Below are 15,709 nucleotides of genomic sequence, written 5' to 3'. Positions count from 1 at the left end.
GGAACAGGCTGCGACCGAGAGAGAGAGAGTGTGGGGGAAAGAAGCGGAGACAGACAGGAGCTGTGTAACTCTCAAACAACTCTCAGCTCTTCAACCTGAAATAACGGACTACTAACCGAGTGTAAACCGTCTCTTCCCGCCGGTGAAACGCTCACAAACCTCTGGGAGGAGACCTGGAAGAAGTCAGCGTAAGTGATGTTACGTTTGCGGGACTGTTTTCAACTGCTAAAACGTATGACGGGATGCGGGTCGTCCTGGCTGCCGCTGTCGTTTCCTCTGTTTGAAAAGCTGGGTGAAATTCACTATTTCACCCACTCCCTTTTATTTGGAAAATAGTGGACACGGTAGCCTGGTCGTGCTGTACATCTCTTTTTCTCATTTTGTAAGTTAAAAAGAGTTGGAAAGGTGACCCCCTCCGTCGCCACCAAACTGGTTGCCAGTGTTGTGGTAACTTCATGGTAAATAAGAGCTGCGGATTAACCTACATTTAGCTTGAAAACCTCCCTCAACTTGTGCTCAGTCTGTGTCTTTCTTACCAGTCGGGTTACCTTGAAACTCTTCCTGAACAAACTGAACTTGGTGAACTTTCTAACGTAAAGGAGCTTTTCGGTGTGATTCCTTCATGCACGTTTTATTTCTTGCTATGTCATAATTACACTGGAATAATTAGCTGTTTTTGTTGCCTTCACGTCCTTTTTTTGCAGTGTTAGGGATATTTTAACTGCGGGTTCGGGAGTTTCTCCAAATACATTGGCAAGTTATTACTCCAGCTCTTCAGTTGGTATTCTCTAGTTTTTCTTTTTTCTCGATGCCATATGATACTTTTCTGCTAAATACATTTTCTGTTTTCTCCCACAGTACATGCCATCAGATTTTCAATTGATTTTACAATTTTGTTGTAAATCCTCATTCAATCAAGATAAACTCTACCCTCCCCCCAAATAATCTTCTATGTGGCACACAACCCTGATGCTCACATAAAACAGCTTCTTAAAAGATCTGTTTCAAAGCTTGGCTATTTCCCCTCAAGTGCCTTTTTCTATTTGTAATAAAATTACCTCTACAAAGGTATTTACTTGTATTCTGTAGGCTTAAATAAGATATGAGCTTTTGCAGTGTTCAGACCCTAATTTCACACAATATTTGACCTTTTTGATGTTCTGCTCTTCATATGGAAATGTAACAACCCGTAACTAGCTGGTTAATTAGTAGGGCTATCTGCGCCGATTACTAGCCAGTAGTCACTTGCGTTACAAACATGTTACCACAATAAAAGTGACAGAGTGATGAGTCTTTTTCTAATAATAATGTTTTCTTGTTGTCAAACTTCTTATTCTTGTAAGTAAGGGGAAAATGTAGTCGCCCTCTGTCAAGATTTAAAAATGGCTTAAAACTAGAAGGAATGATATGTACAATCAAATTAGTTCATTATAATCCAGATAGAGAGATTGATAAAACCTTAACATTTATTTCCCTTTCCTGTTAAGCTGTAATGTGAGGTAAATCAAATTATTGAAAGACATTGAATCAGGAAATCAGAACACTCTCTGGCTTGATCTTTACAGATAAACAGTTCTTTGAATTTATGCAAAGCAACATCTTAATCTCCAGGATACAATAACAAGCCTGGAGGTTATTCACACTTAGTTCTATATTGAATATCTTAAGATCTTGTCTTGGATTATAGACGCTAAAACGCTCAATGCAATCGGCAGAAACGGTGTGCTCTGCTCCGCATACGCGCAAGTGTGAAAGAGGTTCTCTGTTTGCCTCTGCTTCAAATTCTACATGCAAGAAAATGTATCCTGAGGCCACCGGAGCTTCTGATTTAACAGTGCACAAATTAGAGCGGGGTTCTACATTTCCATATCTGAAGTGCTGCTTTGTATATTGATGTGATCCAGGATGCTAGATACAAATGATTTGGTCCACTCTCATTTTTAAAAAAACTAATTATATGTTTGACAGCGCATTATTAAAGTTATTTAAACCAATTCAGCTGGTTGTGGTGGCTAATGACAAACTCCTGTGATCTGAAAAGTAGATGTGCTTGTCAGGAAGGTGTCCTGCAGGAGCCACTTCCTTCACTACAATAAGCCAGAGGTGAAATGCTCTCTTTGATGTGTGGCTTGTTGAAAACACTTGTCTCTCTCTTTAGTGCTGTCGGCTTCAAAAGGAAATCCTTTCTGCTATTAATAAAATCTTTTTTCCTGGAATTTGAAGATAGTATTCAATGATGTCTAACTTATGGAAGAAATTGGCTTAAAAATTATTATAGTCCATGCATTCTGCAACCACTGCAGCAGAGTGCAGTAATGTGTACTAATTAGTCAGATGTCTTTTCGATTTTCATATTGCTGTGTTTGTAAAAAGGCTTTCCAAACTGTACGAGTTAAAGAAATTGCTTAGCATGCAGTTGTGTGCACCTCTTCACCTTCCTAATTCAATCCTTCCTGTGGCAGATCCACAGCAGGCCAACACAGGCGTGGTAGCCTGTGTGCATGCTTATATCTCTCTGCATATGTGTGTATAAAGTGCAGAGCAGTGCAGGAGGCCTGTATTTATAGAAACACTTGGCTACACTCAGTTCTGCAGGGGCAGTCCACTACCCTGCAGAGATGTGTGCTGTGTTTCTATCTGTCCTGTCTCTTTATGTGTTTTAAAGGTCTTCCGTACTTAGTCTCTGTTCGAGTTTTGTTTAAAGAAGAGAACAAATGGGAAAACATTCTAGAAAAAGGCAAGACTGTAACACAGCCAGCAGTGTTGTGTTGCTAGATTGCAGTAGATCGTGACTCATAATGAGTCTAACAAGTGATAGCACTCACTGCAGTCGCTATCTGCGGAGGCATGTAGACATCCTGACACACAGTATGTGTGTGTCATGAGGATTTCATGAAGTAATTTGACTTTGGAGAGATGCACAACTCTGCACTTGTTTCTTTGCAGTTTGAGTGTTTTCCAGGCAAGCAGGGTGGCTGCGTGTGTGTGTGTTTTTTTTTTCCCCAAGTGGTTGGCAGCCCCGAACCTACCTCAGCTGTTTTTTCAGTCCTTGCCAAATTTAAGATTGCTTTTGGCACATCCAGATTGCAAAGGTGGGAAAAGAGATACATGAATGAACAGTTGAACCAAGGAATCGCTTCTGTTTGTTTTGGAAGTTTGACAAATGCAGTGTGTTTGTTTATTTATATTTATGTAGAGTACCAGATTGAAAATCTCAACACATGCATCTGTTCACTCTCAAATACTCCACATTTTAGACTGATACTACTGCAGGGAAAATAACACCTAAGAAAACTCTATAATGGTTTCAGAGAAAGATTTAAGTCAGTGATCATTATTGAATTTCATTGTCTTAATCTCTATGTAACTATGAATTACTTGGTTGGTTGCTAAAATATGGTACAAATATTTTGCCAGCAGCATGTTTAAATATATATATACTGAAAAATAAATGTTGATGTGCTCAATACATTTTGTCCCTGCTGCAAATACACTGTTTTATGCTAAACGCTACATGTGCATTGAAGCTAAATATTCAGCATCTGTCTGTAATAAACTTTGCAGCCCTGCATCTCACAATCCCGGAGGTGGTTTTAACTTTGTAGGAAAAGCAGAATTAATGCATGTTTGTGTGTTTGGAGATAAGAAGCAAATTGTACATCCATTCCTTTTGCTTTTGGGATGCATTCAGGAAGCAGACCCCCACACCCCTGAGCACACACACACATTTTCAGAGCACTTATTGTACATCCTAAAACATGCTGTGTCCCTCAGGAGCCTAAAAGGAAAACGCCTTCTTCCTCTCAAAAGCAGCTACACTGCTCATGCTTTTGCTAGTATTTATGGGTGAGTTATATATCTGTCTGGATGATTGCTTGCTTGTTGTTCTTGTACTGGAATCAGGATGTTGTTTACCACAGATAACTTGCATAAGCGTCATCCTTGTCTTGTCAGTCAGTCTTTCACTTCTTAAAGTTAGGATTAGTGCTTTCACTGCAAACTCATGCGGTTGCGTTTGACTGTTGTGGTTCAGTTACGTAATGTGATAATACAGCTGGAAAAAACTAGTTTACAGTATTGTTTTTGACTATAAATGTCTGGTTACCGTACTTGTATGTGTATTATGTGCAGTTCACATTGTCCAGTCTTTTTAAAATGTGGACTCCAGAAATCACAGCTGAAATCCCTAACATCAGCTTAAACACTGACTTTTGTTTTCTATTGCTGAAAAATGCAGCTAAGATCCCACCCAGTGCAGCTCAACAAAACGTAAAATACAACAAATGTGTTTTATTTAAGCCAAGAGCAGCAAGTTTAACCTGATGTTGCTGTTGTTATTGCAGAAGTCATAATGGAAAAACAAGCAAAAGTAGAACAGTTTGATGCAAAAGACGGGACATGTTGACTCTGTTTAATTAATAGCCTTTTTGCTTGATGTTTATTTGCCATTAAAATTACTTGTAAATGGTTCTGGACCTAAGAAATTAGCTTAACTTCATAATAATATATGAATTACACTTTGAAGGACATTTGAACAGATTCAACCCTATACTCCATTTAAGTTAATGTATGATCTTTGCAAATTGTTCAGCATTGATTTAAACTTTGTGTAGTAATCTGTTATAACTTTAGAGTAATGCTTATCAAAAATATTTTCAGCCGCAGAGACTGAAGTTTACTACACAAGTTTATTGGTTAAGTAATTACAGGTCTGCTTAGTTGTGCGATTGGATTTCAGCAGCCTGACGCAGCTAAAACAGAGCTGTTTAGAGAATCAGTGTGCGCATTCATGCACTTTGATAGATGAATGTGCAATGCGGTTTGCTAGCTGTATGAACTGAAGGTTGCTACAATGCCAGGAAATGACATCAGCAGTGATGACTTATCCCTGCTTGGGGCATGTACAGTCAAGGACAGACGAAGTTGTTCTCACTTGGCGCAAGCTACCTTCGGTCAAGCGGGTCACTGCAGAGTGTCACCGGTATAATAACTGTTTAACACAGTTGGCACTGTGTCAACATGAGAAGCAATGCAGCTTCCTCAGAAGTGTCTGAACAAGCCAATGATTGTTGCAGAATTTTCACAGAACTGTGATTAAACTATAGTTACGAGAAATAAACAGATTAGATGTTCCAATGAATTGCCTCTCATCCTTTGAGTGTGTTTATGTGTGTGTGTGGCCATGCACGGATGTCATGTTTGAGTGAACAATCAGTGTAATTGCATTGGAGTGAGTCAGAAGACTGGGAGAAAGAAGTAATTGTTGGTCATTGTTAAATGGAAAGACAGGAGTAATATGAGAGGAGCAGATGTTGAAGGGAAGGATACTTTTTCTGTATTTTCCACTCATATTTTCTCCTCAATATAAAACTATCTGTGTTCAGCTTCACCTGCAACATGTTGATGTTTCACAGTTGCTTTTAAACAAAAAAACCCCTCTTTTGATATGATTTATCTTACCTCCTGTTGAGCAGAGCCTTAGTTTACCATTCTCCTTGTCACAAAATCTCAGAATGTGCTCTCAGACATTACTAATTTATTAAAGTCATTAAAAAATGCGGTACATTCTGCTACTAGCCATTAACTAATGAGAGTGTAGAGATTTTTCTGCTTTTTTATTTGGATGATAGATCAAATCTGTTCTCACATGCTTTTTAAATCTGAACCTGTACTATTATGGTTACTCTTATAGATGTCCAATTAACAGTATTTTGTGTTTCTATAAAATATATTGATAAGATATTGTTAAAAAAAATTACAAACCAATTGATAATTATAATGTACCTAGGCCTGTCACTATAACAAATTTGCAGAGCGATTAATTGTCTCAAAATTATTGCGATAAACGATAATATTGTTTGAAGACCTTTTTACACTGATTTAATGGAAGTGACGTAATAATGCATGCAATTTCCTGCCAAAGATGGATGCACTTTATTTTCAAAGAACACTTAACACTGGAACTGATAAACAAAACAAACAAAGCATCCAAAAACAAAAATAAAATGGAGTCTCCATTAACAAAAAATGTACTTGAATAAGAACTAAACATAAAGCCAAAGTGGAAATAAATACTGCATTCAACCAAAAGAGTGCAGATTATGAAGTCTGTATACTATGTTGCGCTTCAGTAATCATTAGATTTAAATAGAGAAGATGGGCACATCCGACTACCTGATGAAATAGTTCACACTACACGATTTTTTGCCCCGATTTTCCCCTTATGGTTATTTCGGTTATGAAATGCGATTTCGTAACTGATCGTCCTGTAGTGTGTGGTGCGTTACGGTAGATTGTCGTGGCCACTCATGTAAGGATTTGAGTTTTTCTGTGTGTTTATTTAGGATTCTGTGTCAGTTGAGTCTCTGTGTTGTCCTGTCTCCCCCTTGATTCATCCCAGCTGTATCTAGTTCCCTTGATTACCCCCTGTGTATTTATACCCACCTGTGTTTCTTGTTCTCTGTCATGTCCTTGTCTACTCTGTCTGTTGTCTTCAAGTCGAGTCCAGTTACTACTAGTGTGAGTCGTTGCCTCTGCTCATCTGTGCTGTCTGGATTGTTGAGATTTTCATCATTAAGTCATCATTGCCTTCAAGTCAACCTGGGTCTACCGCTTTTATCCTCACCATCTTCACCCCCACTTCATGACAGCTCTGATCTAAATCAGGGGTTGAATGTGACAGGTAGCCAATCAGAAAGCACGGATTCCCCTCCGTGCTTTCTAAAGGGAAATTACGGAGGGGAATCCCAAACAGCTGACACGGTGCAAGTCCAGTGGACATTGGAGATGATATGTGGAAACAACATTAATGTTTATTCAGCATTTCGTGCAAAGAATATAGAAATGACACGGGGAGTAGTTGGAGCGAAATTGCTACCGCAGTTGATAAACCCGGTAACTTTTCAGCTGTTCTTCGTTAACGTGACATAAATAGGTTATAATGATATTCATTCAGACAGGACTGACACTAGCCACATGCAATGCAGGTAGATTGCAGTAAAGCATTGATTAATGCCTGGTTTTAAAATTAGTTAACTGGACTTGTAGCCATTATTTTGCGGCCATTGTTGGACACCACAGGCACAATCGAACCCGTTATACCTAGGATTTCTGTCGGCTAATGTGTGGTTGTCGTGTGGTTTCTGTCGGCTGAAACCTGTCGGCTCAGGTTTTGAAAATGGGTCGACAATCGGCTGACAGCTCTAAGATCGTGTAGTGTGTGCTGGGCTTTACACTAAGGAAATGAGGAAGGGAGAGGTCAGTGGAGAGCACCGGAGTTGAGCCTTTTTTCATTCAGTGTCATCAACAGAAAGAGAAAAAGGCCGGAAGAAACGATAAAGCGGATAATTCAAATGAGGTCGATAGTTTTAATTTATCGTGCGATTAATTGCTTTATTGTTTATCGTGACAGGCCTTAATGTACTTTCGAGTCACCACCGTTCATCAGAGTGATAAAATAGTCTCCCCTTGACTCAGATACACCCCGGTGGATTTTTGCCTGGGCCAATCAGTGAACAGAAGGAGAAGTTGTGAACGATGACGTTGATTTTCTGCACTGTTTTAGAATTGTAGTCTGACTGTAGTTTTAGCAATGACAGCGGAAGAAGTGAAAAAGACGTTCAGTTTTGGTCACGCTTCTACATTAATTAACATTAACATCCATCTGGTTTGGATCAGCACTTCTCTCTTTACAATGGAGGATGGTTGCTTAGAACACAGGCAATTTTCGGTAAGCTTCATAGCGTCGAACTGGTGCATTGCATACCTCAACACAGTCCGTGCCTCCAGGATGCAATCATTTCTCAACAGCAAAGAGCCCAGACCTTCTGTACAAAGCAAAGTACAAAGGGCTGGTTTTTACCAGGCTAACCAGAATAACCAATTCTATTTAATTACAGATTGGAATAACTCACCATAAGTGTTGTTAGATGCATATGAACAGCTAAATTGGTTTTTCCAACTTTATATTAAAGTGTTTTGTATTTCTGTAGCACTACACTCTGTCTATTCTTTGTCCAGCGCCTTTGACAGACTTCACAAAACATCTTGAAACATTTTATGTTTGCATAAACGCAAATGCTGAAATTAAAGGGAGCTGCTAAAGAATCTAAGGGCTAAGATGTAAGGGTCGGTTCTGGAGGGCTTTTGACATGCATGGCATTTTATCCCAAAGGTTTCAAATCAGCATTTATAAACATTGATGCAAAAAAAGAGATTTTTGCCAAATTGCTGTTTTATTTTAATCACTAAACAGGGTGTCATATAGCATAAACTGTCATTGTGAAACCAGCAGAGTAATAATGATTTTCCAATGGATGGTTCTCACTACAATTGCAGTGAATATTGAAAATGTGTCGTCATGTCATATCATTGTATGCAATATCAGCATTGAGACAGATTGTAGGAAATGTTAGACTGTTAAGTATGGGTTGCCTTAGGTTCATGTTCCTAACACTGATATCAAATCTGACCAGGCGGAAAAGCTCTCTGCCCTTGATTCTTAACCTAGTTTTGATGCTCACCATTGACTTAGGATGGTGCTCTTGACATGCTTAAGTACATGGAGGGTCTTGGAGGGATCATAATGACAGAAATTAAATACAGAAGTTATATAAATGGTAATTTATCTCAAGTGTTCATAATAAACCACTTAATAAATAGAGCCATGAAGTCAGGCTTATTTTCCCCATCTGTGAAAGCAGGGGATGGCTGAAGGCGAATGGGTTAGAGGTAAGGCGGGTCTAATTAACATATTCATACATTCTTGTATGCAAATGAGGCAGTGATAACTAAACCATCTGAAGGCATCAGGGTTTAATCTTAATGGACAGTTTTGAGGATTGGACATTAATTTGGCAGAGTTGGAGCAATAACCAACGTGTTCAAGCTTACTTAGCTTTATATCTATTTGTTTTAGAGTTACAGTTTTTATAAATATTTGACTTTGAACAAAATAAGAGATAGGCTGCACAGTGGCGCAGTTGGTAGCATTTTTGCCTTGCAGCAAGAAGATCCTGGGTTCGATTCCCGGCCCAGGGTCTTTCTGCACGGAGTTTGCATGTTCTTCCTGTGCATGTGCGGATTCTCTCCGGGTTCTCCGGCTTCCTCTCAAAAACATGACGGTTAGGTTAATTGGTCTCTAAATTCTTCTAGGTGTGAGTGTGTGTGTGTGTGCATGGTTGTGTGTCCTGTCTGTCTCTGTGTTGCCCTGCGACAGACTGGTGACCTGTCCAGAGTTTGCCCCGCCTCTCGCCTGGAACGTTAGCTGGAGATAGGCACCAGCACCTATCTCCAGCACCTCCCAACACCACTAGGGACAAGGGTGTTAGAAGATGGATGGATGGAAAACAAGAGATTCCTCAGAAATCCAACCAATGATTCTATAAAAGCCTGGTTAAAAAGTATTTATTACTTGAGAATTATGCTGGTTTTGATTAATTGCCATAATCTGTCATTTTCATAAGACTCTTCTTGGTTAACTGTGGATCAGAACCACAATCTTTAACATCTTTAGATAATATACATTTGTCAGGTAAATTGGCTGATTATTCCAACATTCATCTACATTTAACTGCTTAATAAAATACTATTGAGGATTTTGTCTTTACTTCACTCAGAGCCAGGGAGAAAATAAAAATGACACAATCACACCTGTCCGCTCAGCCAAATCTGTGACTTCATGTCTTCTGTGGCGCAATCCTCAGCCACCATCATGCAGTCGGTCAGAGCCATAATAACCTGCAAGGAGAGCGACAAAGATTGGCGGTGAAACACCTGGATTCATGCCATGTAGGTGATGTCACTCTCACTAATGCTGGAGTTCCAACTCAAACCGAGTCTGAGGTCAGATGTGGGGATAATCCAGCAGTGTCTGTCCTTGAGTCAGTGCATACATGTCTGCCTTTGTCATTAGTCACAAGTAGGCTCACTCTTGTAACAAAGGTTCATTGATGAATTGCACTATGGCTGTTTGTTTGCAGCAGTGTCTCTCAACTCTTTGTTGTGCAGAATAACGTAAAACATAAAGGTTAAGTTGCTCCTTCTCGATGATTGTGCAACTGCTAATGAGCCACATTAAACTGGTAAAAATTAGTTTGGGCTTTAGTCTTTTTTTTGTACAACCTCTGTATATGTGCTATACTTGTAACACATTATGTACTTGTAAATGTGTTTTTTTAAATTGTTTTTAAAAAAAAATTTCTACATATTCTAAAATGTTTTGGGTGCTCAGATGAAGATGAAAACAACATACCACATTAAAATCTACCCCACTAGAGGGTGATGTTAGTGCACCAGCATCATGAACCTGGGATTCTCACACTGAGAGAGACAGCGGGGCAGAGCTTAGATCGACCTTCTGCATGAGAGCCACAGTAGTGTGTGTGTGACATCTTGACCTACTAATCCAGTGGCCATTAATCTCCTTCTGAGTATTTCTCATCTTGTCTGTTGGATTGCTGCTTTCCCTTTTTCTTTTTTTTTTTTATGTGTAGACGATGAAGAAACATATTTCAACCGTTGCTCGAATGTTGAGTCGGACCAGCAGTAGCAGTCACGCATTGCTGAGTATTTCATTATATGGGATGGTTTTTATTTTTTTATTAAAAAGTGATATAGTTCACCATCACTCTGCAAGAATTGAAAAAAATAACCGTTGAACTTTGGATTTTAGACAGCAAGATGTGATGAATTAATATTGATAAGCTTAAAGGTACAGATGATTGTGAGACCTCCAATTATTATGCTATGTCCAGTCTTTACAAAAGTGAGTGATATGTTCATGTTAAATATAATTTTCAACCTAAATAAAAACAACCAGTTGAGGTGTAAGCTTTTTTTCATTAGGAAATTATCATCATCAAAGGATAGATTTGTCTTCTAGCTACATTTCTAAGTATTCTTATGAATTGACATTGACCCTACTCATTTATAAAATTAGATAATAAAACAGGGGCTAAAACAGATCCTTGGAAAACACTGTTATATATTGTAAGTAGAGCTAACACAATTCACTGAGTCCTAGGTTCTGGTCTCAAATAACACAGAAAATAAGGATGTGGAAATTAAGGGAGTCCCTTATATTAAGATGATGCAGTTTTACTATTGTATATTGTACTGTAAATATAGTAAAAACCATGGTATTTTTACGTAGGGTTTTCACACTGTTAGAATCTCATACCAGCCCGTGCCTACTTGTAAAGTTTCACCCATATGGCGTGTGTAAAACGCTAGATGAATGGAATTTACTATCCACGGCGCATGGAATTAGATTAAAGTATAATTGGATCAAATGTGTAAAGTCAGTGGAACAACTGACTGCTTTTCCCCATGCCTCACTTCTCTTTGTTGCTGTAAAGATGGATGATTTCTGTTGCAGAGCGCTGAGTATAGAACATTACATTATGACTAATTGAGTGGCTCCTCAGGGGTACGTTTGTGTGTCAGAGATAGAGTAGTTAGAGGCAACATTTCCTTCTGGTTGTCATTATCTGTTTATTTATTGCGATGTGTGACTTTTTCATTGTTTACCTTTGTTGACCTTGTTTTGGTTTCTTTATCCATCTTTTTCTTCTCGCAGTTATTGCATAAAATGTTCCCATGTGTTTCCTTTTTCACTTGCTTCTCCTCTGTCTCCTGTACATCTGCTCCCCCCCACCTCCATCACTCTCCTGAGGGATCAAAGCCACTCCCCCATTTCCCTCTCCCTCTTTCCTTTTCCCTCTTTCATCTCCCTCCCCCTTTCATGCTTACAGCCTGTGTACTGCTCCTATTTTCCTTCCTCCTCTTCTTTCACGGGTGCACTCATGCTGCTCTGTGTTGGTTTGTAGTAAAGTAGTAGTTGGTGTACAGAGAGGAGGCGGAACGAGCTGAGCTGTGATCTTAAGTCGACATTGGCGTTTTTATTGAATGAACTGGGAAGCAAAACCCGAGGCACCAGAGCACTGAAGGCTGGGATTTTGGCTTTTTCCAATTTAGCGGTAGAAGAGGATTACTGTTCGCTTCTTGACTTCTCCTCACATTTGCCTGTAAATGGAGGGACTTTATCATGGTGAGAGTTTATCATACATTACCATTTATCATATTTGTGAGACTTCCAATTCTTATATTTCTGTGTGTGTTTAGTTTATCTGCAATTGTTTTATGATTTTCTGAGTCCTCATGAGTAATAAAGCAGTTTTGTTATAGGGAGAAGCTGCCATCTGTCACCCTAGCGATTAAAATCATAAATTTCTCTTGACCAGCTGTAAGCAAAGATGTGCGGGTCATACATGGATGATTTTTTTTTCGTCATCAATGCAGATAATTGTGTAATTCCTTCCTTTTCTGTTGAATTGAAATGATGCATCTATCAAATAACCTGCTGTACATTGTTTCAATCTGTTACCTAAAAATGTTTTTAAATTAAAACTGGAGTGACCCAGAGTAGAGCCGCTGCTCCTTCACATCAAGAGTAGAATGGGGCATCTGGTTAGGATGTCCTCTGGACGCCTCCCTGGTGAGGTGAAACCGACACGTCCCATGAGGAAGAGATGCAGAGAAAGATCCAGGACACACTGGAAGGACTAAGGGTGCTCTCACACCAGCCTTGTTTAGTCCGCTTTAATCCAACTTTAGTTCGTTTACCCAGAAAGTCTGGTTTGTTTGGGGAGATTTGAATGTGCAATCAAACTCTGAGGTGGACCAAAAACCGAACACTTGTCCGCCTACAAACCTAGGTCTGTGTGAACTCTAATACAGTTTGAATTCATATGTGGATGCCAGTGGACCGGAGACAGCTCCAACAGCAGGAAGCATCTATAACACAAGGCATTCTGGGTAAATACAAGGTCTAACGCTAGCAGGAGAAAAGGCTTGTGGTATTCTACCGATAAGAGAAATCCAACAACCACTAAAATCTGATACTACTCCCATTTTGTTTACACTTTGCAAAGGAGGAAGTTGTGAGGTATTGTCGTTTTCTTCAGAAAGTTTTAGTACAGTGCCACCAGAGGCAAGGGAGGGAAAAGGCTTTTCAAATGGTTTGGATTGTTTGACACAGTGCAGTGTGAAAGCCAATTGCACCAGCTGTAAATGTAGCAAACATTTCAACATTGGTACCCAATTGAACTGAACTTTCAGGTGTGAAAGTTTCTCAGCTAACTGGATGAGGAGAGAGAAGTCTGGACTTCTGTGCTTAGGCGGCTGCCTTTATGACCCAACCCCAGATTAAGCAGAAGATGATGGATAGATGAATAAATTACACAAATTAGCTTGTGGGTATCCGAGTTATGTATGTCAGTTATTTATTTATTTATTTTTTGTATATCCTATTCGACGAGTATCTTTGAGGCACATTTAAACATTTCACCAGTATTTTTGACCGTTTTTCTTTCAGATATTTAGCTCCAAAAGGAGTTTCTGCAGGATATGCTTTTGTGTATAAAGACTTGTATGTGTCTGACTCTACACTTAAAGTTAGTCCTTTTTTAAAACTCTCAGTCTTGCTCCTACTGATATTTTTTTCTGGCGGAGCTGTTAGTTGATGTATAAGCCATTTCAAATTTGGCTTATAACACATTTTTATCCACTTCCATTTAATGCTGTGCAGGCAAAACTTAGAGGAAAAAAGTTATCCTGGTTTATGAGCTAAGCACAATGGTTTTAACATCATAAAATTTAACGTCTAGTGTTTCAGCTGCACTTTGCACAACCTGCCCCTAAACCTAAAATTGTTGATTATTGAAGACTAACAGAGAGAAAGCTGCATCAGTCAATTCTGTTTCTCTTTGATTGTGAACTTTATTGTGTTCATTATTGTAATTATTATTATTATTTTATCAAGAATGTGCATGGCCTATAATTCAGTTTTATGTTGGAATCTGGATAGGAAGCAGGAAACCAGTATCTGCCCATAAAAGCCATCACAACTGAATAATGTATTACTTTTTTATCAGTTTGAATAATCTGAATGATTTATGGTCACATGTTAACCAAATGCAATAGAGATATGAATGTTTCATCATTATTATGTAATTCAAAACGTTCAAGGGGTTGATGTATGGAGTTAACTTATTTAGGATATTGGATTGGATTATCTTGGTCTCCTGAGAAATTAATTTGATAATTTGTTATTATAATAACAGACTCTCTTATAAGTAGTGAAAGCTAACTATTTTCTGCCTAACCTGATTCAGCTTTCATTTGATTAAATAAATTAGATTATCTTTATCTATTTAACAGATATATTTGTCTGCTTTTTTATGGCCAAAAGATGAAAGTGCTGAAACAAGCGACGTGGTTTCAACTTTATAAATGGTAAATGGAATGAACTTATATAGTGCTTTTCCATTCATTTTTACCACTCAAAGCGCTAGAGTCACATTCACCCATCCACACCCACAAATGCACACACATTTATACACCGATACGGAGATCGGTGTATAAAAGAGGGAAAAAGGGAACATGTGACCCTTGTCCTGGCCTCACTTCACTGGCTGCCTGTATATTTTAGGATTCATTTTAAAATTCTTATGTTTGTTTTTAAATCACTACATAATCTTGCCCCGGCTTACCTCTCTGAGCTTCTTCACCCATACATACCTTATCGGTCTCTTAGGTCCGCAGATCAGCTGCTTTTGGAGGTACCGAGATCAAGAACGAAGCTCAGAGGGGACAGGGCTTTCTCTGTCATGGGCCCCAAATTATGGAACAACTTGCCTTTGCAGGTCAGGGAGGCCCCTTCACTGTCCACTTTTAAAGCTCGCCTTAAAACCCATCTATTTTATTTGGCTTTCAACTCTAGCGGGATCTAGTTTTAAATTGTATGTTTTTGTTTTTAAACTGTAAGTTTTTATTTTATGCTTTTTTATTGTTATGTTGTGTTTTGATGTACAGCACTTTGTATCAGCTGTGGTTGTTTTAAAGTGCTTTATAAATAAAGTTGGTATGGTATGGTATCGGTAGGCAATTTGGGGTTAATCCTTGCCCAGAGGCACATCGACATGTGGCAGGACGAAGCTGGAATCGAACTTATAACCTTCCAATCGCAAGACGACTACTCTACCATACAGCCACAGTCGCCTACAGTCACCTTTTATCTGAGCACACCCATGAGAAGAGGTTAATACTGGGTTTCTTGGCGTGTGTGTGTTTGTTTGAGTGTAGGCAGAACTGTTTCAATTTGGAGGGCTGTGTCTGAATACAGGCATGCTTTGTCATGCAGCATGTTGCCCACATGGCTCTTTATGTAGCTGTCAATGTGTTTCTAGTTGTGTTTAAAAGCCTGTGTGTACGCTGTGTGTGAACTTTGCCTTAAGCCAACAAGCTCCCGGTGGTGTTTTGTTTCTGGGTTATGTCATCTATTTTTCAGTAAGTTCAACTATTTTGATCTTGACTCATGATGGAGGGAAATTTGCTCAACATGAAGTCGAGCTTTTAACAGCATAGGAAAACAGACGCTTAGACGGCAGCCATTAGTGTTATTAGGTAATGGCTGCCTCATTGGTACACTAAGTTCCAATGAGATTCTACTGTAAACTCTCCAGACAGAGTACACATCCATCCATCCATCCATCCATCCATCCATCCATCCATCCATCCATCCATCCATCCATCCATCCATCCATCCATCCATCCAGCCATCCATCCATCCATCCATCCATCCATCCATCCATCCATCCATCCATCCATCCATCCATCCAGCCAGCCAGCCAGTCAGTCAGTCAGTCAG

At 39.2% G+C, this 15,709-nt stretch overlaps 1 protein-coding gene across 2 annotated transcripts in view; it reads left to right on the top strand.

Moving 5' to 3' along the window:
* ptk2aa (protein tyrosine kinase 2aa) overlaps positions 1-15,709 on the top strand; it is a 69,146-nt gene continuing 53,437 nt past the window's right edge. The window contains exon 1 of one of the 2 annotated variants that reach the window (XM_028035782.1): positions 1-188. Coding sequence is in view for 1 of the 2 variants with exons in the window: in XM_028035781.1 (XP_027891582.1) it covers positions 12,031-12,049 (19 nt within the window). In the remaining variant the exon portion in view is untranslated. Of the gene's footprint in view, positions 189-11,867; positions 12,050-15,709 lie in introns of those variants that run through there. The other variant, XM_028035781.1, reaches the window with a different exon arrangement.

Source organism: Xiphophorus couchianus, chromosome 13 (genome assembly GCF_001444195.1).
Source record: "Xiphophorus couchianus chromosome 13, X_couchianus-1.0, whole genome shotgun sequence".
Lineage (NCBI taxonomy): Eukaryota > Metazoa > Chordata > Actinopteri > Cyprinodontiformes > Poeciliidae > Xiphophorus > Xiphophorus couchianus.
Note: the sequence above shows the minus strand (reverse complement) of the source record. Positions and strands in the feature narration are given on the sequence as shown.